At 40.3% G+C, this 16,267-nt stretch overlaps 1 protein-coding gene across 3 annotated transcripts in view; it reads left to right on the forward strand.

Moving 5' to 3' along the window:
* Positions 1-7,834: 7,834 nt before the first annotated feature.
* The window catches only part of SEMA4D (sema domain, immunoglobulin domain (Ig), transmembrane domain (TM) and short cytoplasmic domain, (semaphorin) 4D), a 44,601-nt gene continuing 36,168 nt past the window's right edge, over positions 7,835-16,267 (forward strand). For all 3 annotated transcript variants that reach the window (XM_009329597.1, XM_009329598.1, XM_009329595.1), the window contains exons 1-2: positions 7,835-7,892; positions 14,583-14,979. In XM_009329597.1, coding sequence (XP_009327872.1) covers positions 14,886-14,979 — 94 coding nt within the window. In that variant the 5' untranslated portion in view covers positions 7,835-7,892; positions 14,583-14,885. The remainder of the gene's footprint in view (positions 7,893-14,582; positions 14,980-16,267) is intronic.

A 16,267-nucleotide genomic window follows, 5' to 3' on the forward strand; every position in this document is an offset into this window, starting at 1 on the left:
GTTATCTAGCTGCTTTCCTCCAACCCCATTCTGGGGATCCAGGGGATGATTTTTAAGCCATTCACCCTGGCACTGCTAAATTTCTGATGTATGTCTTAGTAAGACGTTCGCATAATTTCTTATCAGTGCACAGTTGCTGTCTAGGACCTATAAAGCCTAAATGTGCTGTTATTAAATAAGAGTATGGATAGAAGAGTGGGTTACTGCATGCTACAAGTGGTATACTGCAGGGGAAAGAAGAAAACAGCAGTAGCCTGGTGACAGGCCAGGTGTGAGAGCTAAGCATGTTGAACTCTGCTCATGTCATTGCAGGGAAAACTGCATTGCTGCTTGGTGCTATTGATGCTGTACCTGAAAATAAAACTTGACATTTGTTGTGTGAGGGTCAGATGCCAAAGAATGGGATTGGAAGGTAAAAATAAGATGTTTCTACGTTTTCTTTCATTAATATGGGGATGAGCAGACCTGAGGGAAATTATCAGTTCTAGTGGATTGTGGGTTTTGTTTTGGTTTTTTTTTTTTTGTTAATCTTTAACCTCTAGGAGGTTCTGAGTGGAAATAGATTTGGAAACTTGCCTGGCTTTAGTTTGAGAAGGTTCCCTGTGCAACTTCCATCCCGCGACTGGTTGATGGGGAAGAAGGAATTGATGTTCTGTGTAACTCAAAATGCCCCTGTCTCTATCTCTTTTAAGGGAACATGAGTGTTGAAACTTGCTGCAGAAAAAGCAGCTTCTAAAAACAACAGTACCTGCATGGAGATGCTGGGTTCAGCTTGGTACTTATGGAAGAGAATTGACGGCACTTGATGGTGACCTTCAAGTAGCTGCCATACAAATACAATATATATTTTTCTTAATTGAGAAAAAAACCCTGGCATTTCGAAAGAGGGCTTTACTGCACCACCTTCAACATATGTACATGCCTGACGTAGGAAAAATTGCACAGTTTTTACTGTTTAGCCAGCTTGATTCATATCAAATGCAAAGCTGTTGCATGTAGTGGGCAGCAGAAGCAGCTCCGTGGAGTGACAGGTGAACTGCTGGGAGCAGCAAGGCTGCCATCTCCTTGCTGCATCCGAAACTGGAAACTCAAAATTATTATTGCAGATCCATTTGCCAGTTGGATGTTGTAGTTCCTTGTCCCAGATGAAACTGGGAATGTGATACAGGAGGATTCAGGAATGTATGAATTTCCTGCGGTCCGTTCTGGTTGTTTTGCTATCGAGTGGGCATGTTTTTAACATGACATGAAGTATCACCCTAACCAGTCTAATGACATTCTCGTTATGTTACGACTTTGTGCAATTGGATATGAGAGAGAGGAAGATAGTTTTAAAGGTGTGTGTGTGTGATAAGGGAGTTGTATTGCATGATCAGCAAGATAAGGATATTTAGAAGCAGAACAAATTTTACCTGTTATTTGTAAGTCAGAGATATCCTTACATAAGTTGTAAAGCTTGAGGAAATCCCTTTTTATAGCTTTTTGGGTTTTTTTTGGACATGAGCAGTTTTGTTTTGTTTTTACAAAAAAAAATGGGTAAATTCCACCTGTGAATTTTAATAGTTTTGTAATAGTAAATACTGCTGCAAGGTTCAACTTCTGAATTTCATATAGCCAAGCACAGTGAGGTTTTGTTTTTATTATTTCTCCACTGTTTTGAATAACTTAGTTCAAATCCCCTACTTCAGCAACCTCGCGCAGCTCCCTCAGGGAGGCTGTGCTGTGACTTACACAACCAGGGAGCTGACTTTCTGGCTCCTTGAACTGAAGTCACCTGTTTTCTCAACACAGAAGCCTTTACTCAGGACGGACAGGTAACCTCTACCAAGGCTTCTCTTTAGTAAGTTGCAAAATGTTTTGCTGTGCAGGTTGGAGAAGTGCTGTGTTTTAATCTTGTGTGCTCAGATGAAAATTACTCTTCCTTTTCTTCCTCCTCCAACTAGTGCTAATTCATTTTAGGAAAAAAAAAAAAGAGAAGAAAAAGGAAGGCAATGATTTGGACGCGCTTTTAAGGTTTGTTTAAAAAAACCCCTGTCTTTGCATTTTTCCTTCTCGCTGTAGGTGCCCCTGAGCAGTGCATGCTGTTCACAGTGCATAGGGGTATGTACAGCTTAGTAAGTTGGGTGTTTTCAGTGGGCAAACTGGCTGAGGATGTTTTGGTACTGAAAACCTCTGCTGTATGGACAAGGTGGCTTTTGTATTTGCCTCCTCTAAGAGTCAAGAAACTTCAGGGTCTGGCACCTGTCAGTAACTGGCATAATTTGTTAAACTGTTGAAAGCCTGAAAAGCCTGAATCTGTTACGGAATAATAACAGGGTTTTTATGCAATATCATGATGGTAAAATACTCTGTTCTTTATGCATTAAAGACACACTTCCATGTCTTCTCATTGCCTTTGGAAGAGGCCATGCATTTCTCAAGGCAAGAGAGAGAAAGAAAAATGTCAGGACAGCATTGAAAAATGCTAAATATGGAACATCGTGAAGTAACACCTGGGTGTTTTGTAATCTCAATGTTCAGATAGCTCTCTTGAATATATTTAGACTATCGCCTGTAAACAGAGCTAAGTGCAGTTTATGTAAAGAATCGGAGAAAGTTAAAAAAGGAAATGCTGGAGTAATAGTTGAGAAGCGACAAAAGGTGTTATCTGAAAGTGATAAAAGATGTGATCTAAGCTCTTAAGAAGTTAGGTGGTACAATACACCATGTTGATTTTAGCTTTAGCTTTTCTGGATTGCTGTATTGTCATAGTGAATATGGAAAAACATGACATTCACGTCTGTTTTTTTAATATTATGAGGCATTTCCACATAATTGGCAGCTGATAGTCTTTTGGGTAAGACATGTCTGTGAAGCAAAGCTTGTAGTACAGACTTCCTGGTTGTTGTTTGGGTTTTGTGTGTGTGGTTGGTTTTTTTGTGGGTTTGGGTTTTTTGGGTTTTTTTTTTTGTTAAACTCTTGATTTTCTTGTAGTGTGCTTCATTTCATTCTGTTAAAGAACATTAGCTGGAAATACAGGGAGAATTTAAACTTTGTTTTCTCTTACCTTTCATTGAATACTTAGAGTTAGATTTGTAGGCTCATCTACTGTTACTTCTTGTTCAGGTTTTAGCACGAGCAAATCATTTTCTGGATTGCTTCTTTTCTGATAGAAGGAGAAGGAGTCCTTGTAGGATAAGAAGGGATGATGCTTGTATGGTGAGAGTAGAGGTAATTGTCTACTTTGTACTGACCTTGTCAAAATAAAAATGTGTTGAATATGGGGATGCTTTTCAAATGATACCTGCTTTTCAAAGACTGTTGTTTATTGACAACACAAAATATTCTAATGCTGCCTCTGAAAGAACATTTGCTTCCCAAAGCAAATGCACCCTGTTGTGTGTACATATAAATTTTACATGTCCCTAAAGTGGTGGTTTAAAAAGTTCAATCTGAAGCCAAAGTGCTGGTATTTGCTATTTTCTTTGTGCAGTTGTACATCCTCCTTTCCTTTCTCTAGTGCTCTGTGGCTCTTGGTCTCACACAGCTGTAGTGCTGGTGCCCTCTGTCTTTATTGGAATTTGATTCAGAACCCCTACCATGTTTTTGATTAAAATTTTATTAAAATAATCTTGTGTTGATATTTGTACAATATTGTAACTGTAGAAAAGTTAGAATTGTGAAATACACTCAAATCCTTTCCTGAAGAAGGGTAGGGATGCATAGGTAATATAATGAAAGCTCTCATCCAGTTTTGTGGAAGTTAGGTTGCTTAATTACAGTTTCTCTTAACAGCCTTAAAAACAGAGGAACTCCACTCTCAGCAGTAGCTGGCCCAACCTGGGTATTCGTATTTTGTCATTGGGATGCAGGAGGGATTTGTAGCAGTCCTGGGCTCTCTGCCTCCCCAGTAGTGTCTATGTTGTACTTGGCTTTTTGAGGGTGCTTGTGAGATCTGAGGAGTGTCAGGGTGACAGGAAAATTGAAAGCTGAAGATCCCAGTCCAATTTGGGCTAAATTAAAATAACAGTTTGAGACATAAGAGGGCTTTTCTGTTTTGTTGTTCCAGGTTTTAGGCTTAGCACGGGGCTCTGCTGCAGGTTAAAGCTCATCACGTGAAGTCAGGCCCAAGGCAACCCTATCTTTCCTTTAACGTAACGTTTAGAAAAAGTTGGGAGATGTTGATAGGCCAGTAAATAATTTTGTGAAATAAAGATGTTTTTATGAAAAGTGAAGCTTAACAAGTGGGAAAGGGGAAAAACGTTTGAGGCTTTGCTCTGTAAATCCTGCAGTATGTTTGTTACTTGACTTTTTCCCCCCCAGTGTCTTGCACAGGTGATTAGCAAGTATCATCACCAATCCCATCGAGAGAGTGTGGGAGCTATGGAAATTGCTGCAGTCAGCAACAGTTATTTTGATATGACAGATACCCAATTATTAAAACAAAGTGCTGATAATACACACAGTTCTTGAGTTTTGTAGTCTAGCCTACCTTTTCGTGTAATTACTTTATTTTAAGACTCTAAAACCACACATAGCATTCACAGGAACGTTTTTAGCGTGCTATCTGTGGGCAGCATACGCAGCCTTAGTTATTCATAGCTATATGTTGGCTTTACATGTGGCTTCCGTACGAGCATTTAAAATAAGTTTTTTCTAAGAAAGTAAGCACACATAGTTTGTGGCTGACTTGAGATACGAGTAGCAAATATAGCTCTATTTGCAATCATCAAGGAATTGGAAATTGTATTTCAGTAAGGTCAGTGAATAGTGCTGTAATCACACAAACATTCCCAAACTTAAAATTTGCCATCATGATCTCCCAAAGAGTTCTCTGAGTAATTAAAACTTGCCTGTAAGCTAGTTTTCTTCTGTATTTCCTTTCTCCTTCTCATTTAGAATCCCTAGGACCTGGTTACAGCAGGCGTGTGCTTGAATAGAGGATTAAAGAAATGCTTCTGATCTGGATGGTAATGATATGCAGAAGGAAGTAGTACAAGCTATGTGTTGGTGTTTTTTGTTGTTTGGTGTTTTTTGTTTTTTTAATACAAGTAGGCTGTGACAGCTGGAAGTACCTTGTAATAGGTTAATGTGCTTTGGAATTTGACAGATTAGAAGTAGTCCCCAGATAAATAAATACATGCAAACACACATATATGAAGGATTGCACCTCTTTTATGAAAAATTTCCTTAAGGTGACTATCATGTTATTCTACATAATATACTCCAGGCTTTCATTTATAATCCAGTAGGTGTTTTCTTTAATCCTTGAGGACTTAGTCACAGTTGTCAAAATAATGAGCTTTTTGTGGTGTAATTTTTTGTTGTCCTGTACCCTCCCCCCAAGCTTAAGTAATTGTTACCAGAAGAAACAGGTGGGTTTTTTTCCCCCTTAAGTTTACTCTGAAATATGGTTTTCACTCTTAAAACCTGGCAGTGTTTAAGGTTTGTTAGGGAGCTCCCTAGTGCCTGCTTTAAGGGATCACCTGCGAGGTTTAGGTCAAACAAGGACCTGAAGGGTGCCTGCAAACCTGCAGTGCTTACATGGATGTTAATTTCATACTCAAGTCCTGGTTGGATTAAAGGGTTTAATTATGTCATAGCTTTTGGCAAGCTGTGAGTAGTTACTCATGTGCGTAGCGTGACTACAGGTGTTGTCCAGACAGGCAGCCAGCAGCAGTGTCATCAAAGGAGAAGAATCAGCCCCTGCTTGCAAACCACCCTTCACCTGAGCCCAGCTGCCCTTGCACCCGGCTCTGCGTCAGTGGCCTTCTCTGCCAGAAACACCAATGGTTAGTGGCCCCTTCTGGAGGGGCAGACCAAGGAGGGATGCACTGCTCTTGGGAGCCGAGTTCTTGAGCTGAGGTGCTGCAACTTTGAAGTCCTTGTGGCTCTCCTGCCTCTCCCTGCCTCCTTGGAGATACAGGGGCTGGTCGAGAGCTGGCCTGGGCTCCAGCCCTCTCTCCCCCTGGCTTTCAGATCCCCAGTGGCCTCAGACCCTAGCTCAGAAACGTGGAGCCACTTGTGGAGACATGGAAATCTCCATGACAGGCCGTTTCAAGAGCTAGTGAAGTCTGCAGGTCAGCTGATTTGCTGCAAGGGTTTTTCATGAGCAGTTTGACACCTATGGTAGCTATTTATTTAGATGCAAGTGCTTTATTATAATGAAAGTGCTTGTACAATCCACAGGCTGCTAGAAGTCCTTCCTCAGCAGAGGCAAAAGAGAATTTTCTTTTCCCCTTAAGGTACCTAAAATAGATGTTTATACCGTTGTTTACTCTGCAAGCAGTAAGCTGTAAGGAAGCACTCTGGGATCTGAAAACTCCAGTTAGTGATAGTGACTGGCAATCAGTGGCCTCTTGTGGCAAGCAGCAATTTTTGTAAATTTTTAACTCTCTGCTTAAATATTGAGTAGCTACAGCCATAGAGATGATCTGGTGTAAGCTGGTTCATGGAGAGCTTCATAACTGGTTGGATGATTCACAGTTTGCCTGCTCTGTTTTCTCCAGCAGAATGAAAGATAGATGGTTGTTTTTACAGCAAAAATAAGTCAGTTATATACTGCTAGTGCTTGTGAGAAACATCCAACAGGTAATAGCATAGGTTGGCAACAGCTTTCCATGGGGTATCCTGTTGAAAAAACATTGTGGGGAGAGTCAGACTAGATTCCCCTCTCTGTAATGCAGAAGATCCAAAAGATTTTTAAAAGATTTTTTTTGTAAGCAAAAGTGGGTTTGATGTACCTGTTTGATACCTGCTACTGTAATGGCAGCCACAAAACGTGCACTGTTGAAAGACAGGGCAGACACTGTGCCCTTGAAAAGACCCTATATAGGCGCTCCCTTTTCTTAGAGACCTGTAATACTGAGCTGTTTCTCATAATTTTGTCTGGCCTGTTTCTTTTGAGGCCTTCTGTCTTGTGAGCCTTTCATTATAATCTTCTGGATCAAGAATGAAGCCTTCACATGTGCAACAGATTTTTTTTTAGGTGCACCCACTTCCCATTTGGGTCTGTGGGAACCCTCTTACTGCTGACTTCAGTGAAATCCAGATCAGACCCGCAGTGACTTGCATTTAAAAACCACTATCCCTTCAGGTAGCCCACACCCTTCTAAAAGCAGTTGGGTGAACAGTGGGAAGTATACGCTAAATACAAGCTGATGAACAGTATTGTAAGTCTGCATATTTAGAAGTATGTTACCTAGAACAGTGTCGGGATAAATGCATCGTGTGCCCTGTTGTGATTGCTTCAGAGTGGCCCACTGTTCTCCTCTGATTACAGCAAAATAAATTTGAACACGTGAGGTTTCGTTGTAACTATCTAGATATTCTTGTTCTAAGCTTGTGCATAATGCAGTCTTTCAGTAACGCAGGAGAGTGTTGGAACTGCTTTATATGGATTTAGTAAAGGTAATTGTTTTTGGAGCTGGCTGGTGTCTAACCTTTCTGAGCTTTCTTTCTAAGTCCTGTATCAGTGTAAGAGGGGTCCTGGACTCTTATCAGGATCAATAATTGCTACTGCAGTGTAAATGCTGAATAATTTTATGCTGAGTAGTAACCGGCCAGCTTGGGATGGAGGAAATAAATTGAGTTTGAAAAGGGCTGGTGTGTATGCGTCTTATCAGGATTGCTTGATAGTTTTTTGTGTTAAGTGCAGCATCAGGATTTTGGCTCGTTACATACATGCAAATGTATTGGTTCTGGTTTCTGTCAGAAATGGTCTGCCCTGGTAATCTGGGAAATAAAAGCCAAACTTTTTGGGGCGGATTTATTACAATTCCCATATCAAAACTTACCCTTCGGGTTTATGTGGTAATGATGTCAAACCCGATTTCTTATCTCTTTGCCAAAAGGACGTGTTTCTGACAGCTCCCCGGCTCCAGGGGTTTGTGGCAGGCTCCAAGGGGCGGCAGGTACATACAGTGAAACTAGGGGTATTGTGGTGGATTTGTGGTGGCTGTGTTACAGGTGTCTTTGTTAGTAAAACAAATAAATACACTGCAAGAACACTAGGGACTTAATTTGTATGGGAAAACATAAATAAGGATTTAATGGTAAGCTTGACTTACTACTTTGTTTTGCTTCAAGACCAGAATACTTCTCAAGAAACTTACCAGAAAAGGGACTTTTTTCACACGGGAACATACTGTATGTTTACCTGTGCTTTAGTTACCACTGAAAGGTCCGGTTCAGGATTGCAGCCTTCCTATGTCACGTAGTTTATGTGTGTGAGGGGTTACTGGGCTTGCTTTCAGAGATGTCTGTATCTTTGAAAGTGCTGCTGGACACACCACCCCTTTTTTTTTTTAAAAGCATGTGTGCCTGTTGATTTAAGACACGCAGGTACTTTTGCGAGTGCCGTTAGTTGCCAGTAGGCATCTTCAAATAACTTTGAATGATAGACTCAGTCCTGTGAGCCTGAGAAGAAATGAGAAAGAAGCTGAGCAGTATTTTGTATTGTGAGAGTATGTTTAAGTGGTAGGGGAAGATGGACTTGGAATTTCAGGGACTTTATTTCATGGTCATTTGGACAGTTCTCACTGCAGCACTGACACTGTCACAACCCAGATTCAGTATCTGGGAGAACCCAGTGAGGCAGAAAAGGATCTTAAAACATATCTCTTCCCTGGGCAGCTCTTGAATTCTGGATTTGGGATCAAATCCAAGTTAGCAGAGGGTGCTGGCACTGCAGCTGTGATTGGGTCCCACTGATCATCCTTGTAGTTTTACATTAATAATTTCTGTTTAATTTGCTTCTCCGCAGCCAGGCTGAGGACCTACGACAGTGCCTACAACCCCTGATAGCTCAGAGGTTGACTTGTCCAAGGCTAGAGTTAGCTTGCTTTTTCTTAAAGAAAGACAAAGCAAGTAGAAGCAAACCCATTTGCTCTTTCCTGTTGCTCTTTGGAGTTGAAGGCTAACATGATATTTCTAATGATGCACCCATAATAATCGGAAAAATAAGAATTTTAATGTCCTATTTGTCTTCTTGTAATCTTTGGGATTTTTTTTTTTTTTTTGTATAATACTTTGGTCCTCTTGTAATCTTTGTCCCCCAAAAAGCACGTAGTAGTAAAGAAAAGGACAGGAATATGAGTTGGGGAAAAAAAAAAAGGATCTTTTCCAGTATTCCACTGAAGATTATAAATATTCACTGCTTTAAGATCAAGCATTAGTTTCCTGAGTACTACTTGATGGCATATTTCTAGTGCAGAATCAGGAAAATAGTAAATTTCTGTCTTCACAGAAGGTTTCAGCCTAAAACTGGGAATTTCAGTTTCCTCAGAATTTTTGTCCTCTTTTAGCACTAGTGCACATCCTCCAGCAAGCTTCGTGGTGGAGGTAAAGACCACATCAAATTATCTTAAAAAGCTTCATCTAATTTGTAAGCACCTAGCAACTACAAAGTATTCTGGTTACAGTTTGAAATGTAAATAATCCCATGCTTTACATGTATGTTAGTCACAAAGGGCTACTGGTATGCTAGTTTAAGGTTTTAACTTACGTCAGCAGAAAACGAGTCCATATATATTGTATAATAAGAAAAAGAGTGTAAAAATGATGTTTTTCATGAGACAGTCTAAAAATGGCACTGTGCTTGAGGTTTTAAAGGGTGAGAACTAAAGCAAAGGATATATCCAGCCTGTCCTTACCGGTCTAAAATAAATGAACTATGTAAATAAAACTCAGCTGTCAAAGGTAAATTGCGCATTTCTTACTGTGTAATTTTGATTGCTTAAAATGCAAGTATTGCTAACTTTTTCTTCTATTTTTGGAAACAAAACTTTGGGCAAATTGAAAGATTCAGGTTTAAGCAAAATCTCGTGGCAGTTCTGTGGTTTGTTTTTTTCATGTATGAAGCCTTAAAATCTTTATTGATGCCTATTTGATAACAAACATTGAAGCGGGTCTGTATTCTGTTAAAGCTCACAAAAGCCCTTGAAGAAAAAAGTTATTTTTGGAGAACTTGCAATTTATGCCCTCTGACAGATGAATCCTTTAACCCCCACCTTTTCTGCTGGAGGAAGCAATTTGCTTGTAAATTTGCCTGTCGCCGCATATTGAGCTTCATATCCCTCATCATAGTAACTTACAAGTTTTACAAACGCATAATTTTTTTTTTTTTAAATCTAAAAATAGCAGGGTAGGCTGCCTGGGAAACCTGCCGTGGTTTTGTGCTCCTGGCAGCAGGAAGGGAGGGTGCCTTACGGTCAGTTGTTGCTTACTGTGAGGTCCTCGTTTGCTGTGCCTGGAGAGTGAGTGGTGTGAAAGTGATTTCATGGAGAGGTGGGGAATTGTATATGTTAGAAGGTCTTCCTTCTAGCCCAAAGGAAGGTGGTCTTTTGTCTTGACAGCCTCACTGGGGCTTGCATCACCTGTGGTTGTGTAGTTGTGCACTGCTTGTGTTGGGGAGGAGGATGCGGTGGCAGCACAGATGGGAGCATAAGCACAGAAAGGAAGGTGAGGGATTTCAAGAAACAATAACCCTGGGGAGGAGACTAAAGTGCAATAAAAAATGGGAGGAAAGCGATGTGGACACTTGGTGTGTCTGGAGAGTCATGAAAAGAGTGACAGGATTAGGCCAGGAGAGCCAGTGCCCTTCTGGCTTTCTGCAGGGAGAGGCTGGATACTCTGTGATGCTAACGATCATTTCTTGGGAATCACAAGGATCCCAGCTATAATGCTGACTGCTGTGGGCATGTCAGTAAATTCTCATACGGTTTGAGCCTTCATAGAGAAGAAAAAGATAGATCCATTTAGCAATTTGTGTAATACTGAGCAGAATTCAGAAGTTGCACAATGCAACTAAGTATTTATTAGGAGAAAAAAAGATTTCAAAACCAGGGTTGCAAAATTGGGCATTTCCTAACTTTGAAATTACGGCATTTAGATAGCTTGTGCAAGTATCATGGCATACAAGATGCACGCTTGAATCCAGCTTTACCATGCTGACTGGGGAAGAAGACACTGACCTCTGGGTTTTTTGATGCTGTGTTTTATTACCTATCAAGAAAATAATTTGGTGCTGATAAGTGTTGCTGAATTGACATCTGTGAAAGCTGACATTTTATGTTCACAAATACCTCTTTGTGTTTACTTTGCCTGTGTCCCAGAGGATGGCAAAGATGGCAGTCGTCTTCCCATTGTTGGTTTCTCAGCTTCTGCCATTGCATGGCTAGTGTTTTGCATTTTTCCAGTAGGTGGACTGTTTCTTTGCCCACTGACACAGATGATGTGAGAGCCAAATGTTTTTCAATTTTGGTAACAGTCAGGATATGCCATCGCAACTCCCTGCTTTCATAATTTGTGCTAGTATTCCCTGTTAGCACTTAGGCAGCCTGAAATTTTTCTTTAACAGTTTTGATTTTCTGTCCTTTTGAGAGCGCGGGAAGTTGTCTCTTCCCGTTTCTCTGCCTGTGCACTAAAATTATGCATGTCAATGGGAATGTTCACAGCTCTGAATTCCAGCTGTGCTCTGCCAAACTGACAGGAGCTCTGTTGATTGTTTCTTCTTCTATAGTTGCCCTGTTTCTAGTCACCATAAATACATGCATTATGGAAAACTTATGCAAGTAGTGTACATATTATTTTGCTCCAGTTCGTCATTAGATGTTGATTTAAAATCATCATCAGCAGAGTGCCTAAATTAAAATTACTTGTTTAAATTTACCTCAGAAAATTTTCAGCATTTTTACAGAAAACAGAAAAGTAGACCTGTGGTCACTTTTAATTGGAGATTAATTATGTAACTAAGCATTTCAAGTTTCTTTCTGCTTTGCTTCTTAAATGATCTTGTTTTCAAGCGAATTGTGGCTCATTTTTAGGAGTAGAACCTAAAGCATTAGGAGACCTAACTTTCCAGAAATGCAAAGCACTCAGATCAAATCTAATCAAAGCCAGTGAACACTGGAGCTGAGCTAATTTGGAAATTAGGCCATTGTCTGGGCTTTTTTTTTTTTTTCCCCCCTCCCCTACCCCTTGTGTTATCTAAAAACAGGTTCATATTAGATTATGGATGACTTCCCAGTGGATGTCAGTGAAGGAGTTATTCTAGATAATTTTCAGTACAGGGAAGGGAGGGCAGGGAGAGAGTAATTAAATTGAAGGCTAAATTAAAGGACAAGATCCTGAGTGCATTTTCATCTCTATTTAAACTAATAGGAATGAGAACAAAGTGGATCTTGCACGACTGGGCATGTAACGTTCACTGTAGTCTGTCTCACCCCCTTTTTTAACATGCAAAATTTTACCTTAGATCAACAAATAATGTCCCACAAGTCAAACCTAGTAATGTGAAAAAGAGCCTGTCTTGCAAACCTATACAGTGGAAATGAATGACAGACTTCTGCTTCGTGTGGCCAGAGCAATTCTCCAGCCACACATCAAAGTAGGCACTAACCCAACTGGACCTTTTGTCGTCTTCAGAAGGTAATGTAATTTGTTTCAGATTTTGTTGTAATTTTGCATTTTCTGAGGTAGGTGAGCTAGGGTAGGTGTGTAACCGTGGCTGTAGGGAGACTCAGGATTTTTCTTTATGAGGGCATAGATTCGCTAATCCTATTTTAAAGTCCAGAAAATGTACAGGACTTCAGAAGTCGTTTCTAGAGACATCTCTACCTATGGTATTGTACATAAATGATTGCTTATTGTTGGGACTGGTACTGAATAATGATGTTCTGGCTGTCTCTTTTTTAAAAAAAAATATCAAGAGTTAATGGGGAATTGATTATTACATGGAGTCTTTTCGGTAACAAAAGGTGGCATGAAAAAAAGAATTAGCAGTGTGTAGAAATAATGACTCAAAGATCTTTCTTGAAACTGCTCTTTTATCCCTTACGTTTCCATTAAAATAAAATTCCTTAAACTGCCTTGAACTTAATCATTGAACTACTGTTCACTCTCTAAATACTCACCTGTAAAGCTATTGGCCTCAGAATACATTTGTATGATACCTTGCAACTCTGAGTGGGCACTTTTTAATGTGCTGGAGAGCAAAATGTGGAATTGCTTATGTATGATAATAAACAGGAAGGGTGCAAGACAGACAAACAAGCCTGGTAAGCTTAACTGAAAATATGATGCCTTAAGAACCAAAATGGTTTATATGATCTATTACAAACAGTTGGATCTGATGCAAAGTGTTTACCAAAATTAAAAAAACACATAAAATTATTTAAGTCACAGGTTCAGCTTGAGCAAGTTGTGGTTTTGTGTGTGTTTTTTCTTAGTAGACAACAGATTTGTAGGAGTAAAAGAGATTTTTAAAAATTTTTTTTAACCTTGGCTGTGATCATTTAGTAAAGCAGGTGTAAAAGCTTCTAATGTGTTTGTCTATCTTCTACTCAGCCACATTACTTCTGTGTTGGTAGCAGATCTGCTGGCTGCACTTCCCAGAGATTCCTTGCCTTTGCCTGCTTAAACCTGGGGCCTCTCCCTCCCAAAGAGGCTGTCAGCAATCACGTTTGTCCTTAGAGACGTTCTTGCTGAGCTTTGCCTAATTTTTTTACTTCTGTCCTCCTCAAGTGCTGCTCCTTTCCTCTTGGATGCTACTACGGATTTTGCAACCCTCCCTTGCCCTCATGCTGGATAACCTCTAAATATTATGGTTTTCTTGGATTGTGGCGTCTCTCAGTAGTGTCACACTGGTGACACACACTACTATGGTACCGTGTAAATCTAGCACCTTCTGTGCCCTGCTGCAAAGGACAATGTGCTTTTCTCACCCCTCACCTCCACCCCCCGAGTGTACAGCTCTCAAAATCTATCCATATGCAGTAATCTAGTCATTGATGAATGCACTTGTTTCTCCTGGTAAACACTCTGAAGAGCCTTGACCTGGGAGTGGTTGGAGGAAGACAAGAGCAGTGGAGACTTGTGGAAGATGGTGCAGAAAGCAGTGAATGGTTTTGTTGATTGCTGAGGCCAGAGCCCTTTCTGGGCCTGAGAGTAATGGGTGGCTCACAGACAGAGTTGACTTTCGTAGGACTATCTAGCAGTTTTAGTATTTAAGCGTTTTCTCCCTTTATTTTTGTATGCAGTACATTAGCTCTTTGTTTCCATAGATGTATTTCTTTCTACTCCCGCATGCCTTGAGTGCGTTAGTAGCATGAAAAGACTTTGCTAAAAATGACACTTTTGTTCGTGAGATCCCAAGGATGGGAGGTGCGGCAGGTTTGTATAACCAATGCTTAAGATTAATGCTGCACTTCTCATGTCCTTTGCTCTCTGAACTTAGCCGTAGTGATTTTTATCTTGGTTTATCATTTGTCAGAGAGGTGGGATTTTCTTCGACTCACTATTAAAAGTGAGAAAATATGTAAACTAGAGTTGAATTTTGTGCATTAAACATAAGTGAAAGTTCAAAATGTTTGTACTTGGCATTCTAGATTGAAATGATTGCTTTCAGTTATTGCCTATTTGCCATGTAACGTGTGGCTTGTTTTTAAGAATCATATTTTCACCAATTAATGTACTCTTCATCCAAATTAAGCTATGCAGACAGCTGTAGAAGTATTGCAGGACTGGTGCATACAACGTGCTATTCTTGGCAGTACTTGGGTTTGCTTTCTCTTCTACTTCTTGCTCCCCTCCTCTCTCCACAGCATCATTTATTTCTGCAACGAAACAGAAGAATGTGCTCAGTCGTGCTTCTCAGAAGCTCTGCAGCCTGTGGAGAGTGTGGGCAGTCTCTGTATGCAGCATCCTGGAAAATGTGCGTTCCCTTGAAGAAGTGATCTGCTGAAAAGCGTGTGCTTGTACGGTTGTTCCAGCCTGCCTTGTTGCAATTGCGCTCAAGGTCTGAAATGCCTGGTCTCTAATACTTTCTGAGATTTGCATTTCTTCTGCTGAAGAAACGCTACCTGCCGCAGTTATCCAAGGAGCCCTGAAGAGCAAGGACGCTGAAGATGGCTCTCTGTGCTTTTTATGCAGTTTGGGGTTTGTTACTGGAAGTGGCAGTAGCATTTGGCCCAGTACCGAGGATCACTTGGGAACACAGAGGTAAGAAGAGAAACTTCAGTAGTGTAATATGGGAACTGCCAAAACCTCAGGGTTTCCGTGGGATCTGAAACTCCTTGAGGCTGTATGTTTTTCCAGCCTGCTTTCTGCGAGTTTGGTCAGGTATTGCTGGCTTTGCTCAGCCTGTGAAGTGCTGAAGACCAGAATATTCAAAAGTGACTTAGGCACCGGGTTAACTGATTTTAGAGCCTTCAAGCAGTTCTGAAAACATAGCTTTTTTAAAGGAGGAATTTCAAATTTGGCTTTCTCGGCTGAAGGATCTTGCAGCTGAAGCTTGCTTCAAGAGAAAAACCCAATAGCTTGGGTTTTTCTAGTATTTTGTTTTAATCAAACCATTTTTACTTCGAGTCTGAACATATTAGCAAAACGCACCTCTTCAGCTAATAATCTTTTTTATGCTTTTTCAGACTGAAATGTATTTTGACACTAAGCCATCCTGTGCACAAAATAAATCACCAGGTGAAGGAAAGATAAGCATTTGGCCCTCTTCTGACAGCGTTACATGGTGCCTAGAGTTGAAACAATCTTTTTCACAGAACGCCACTTTGCCTGTATTTGAAGTTGCAGCAAATATTCGTAACCTCGCAGTACAATTAGCAGGAGTCAACAAATGTGGTACAAAGAGAAGTAGTAGGGATCAGAGAATCCTTTAGTGTTTGGTTTAATAATTTAGTCTGGGTCTGAAGAGAACTCTAGAGGAAGGACTATAGAGCAGTTATTTGCCGCTGTTTGTGAATATCCTTTTTTCTTTTATCTCTTCTCTCCCCCCCCCCCCCCCCCCCCCTCCCCCAAATGTGGCATGGATGCTTTAGGTTTTACAAGGTTTTGTGTTTGGGTCCTCCTTTACTACTAGTTAGTTAGCAACAATTACTTACCTGAGCGTGCTGTAACCAAACAAAAACAAACAAGTATATGGGCAGTGTATACTTGTTTATATGTACTAGAAGCAGCCTTAAATAAGGATGTTAAATACTGAGCAGTCATAGTGTAGGAAAAGTTAGACGGAGATTAAGAATATAGTAACAATAAGCTGATTTATGAGATGACTGTAGGAAGTGTTTTTCCTGTTTATTGGTGTAGCAATTAGTGAGTTGCTATGTAGCTCTTCAGAAAGAATGGTCTAGACAAGGCTTGTAGTTCCTGCTTAGGCTCCTTGATGTTCCTATCTTGTATACTAGTTAAGATTTGGCAAGTTGCTGTTTAATGGTATTACGGTAATGCAGTGCAGAACCACATCCAAATTACTCAAAATAAATGGAATTTATTTTCA

The sequence above is a fragment of the Pygoscelis adeliae genome, unplaced genomic scaffold (assembly GCF_000699105.1).
Source record: "Pygoscelis adeliae isolate BGI_AS28 unplaced genomic scaffold, ASM69910v1 Scaffold138, whole genome shotgun sequence".
NCBI lineage: Eukaryota > Metazoa > Chordata > Aves > Sphenisciformes > Spheniscidae > Pygoscelis > Pygoscelis adeliae.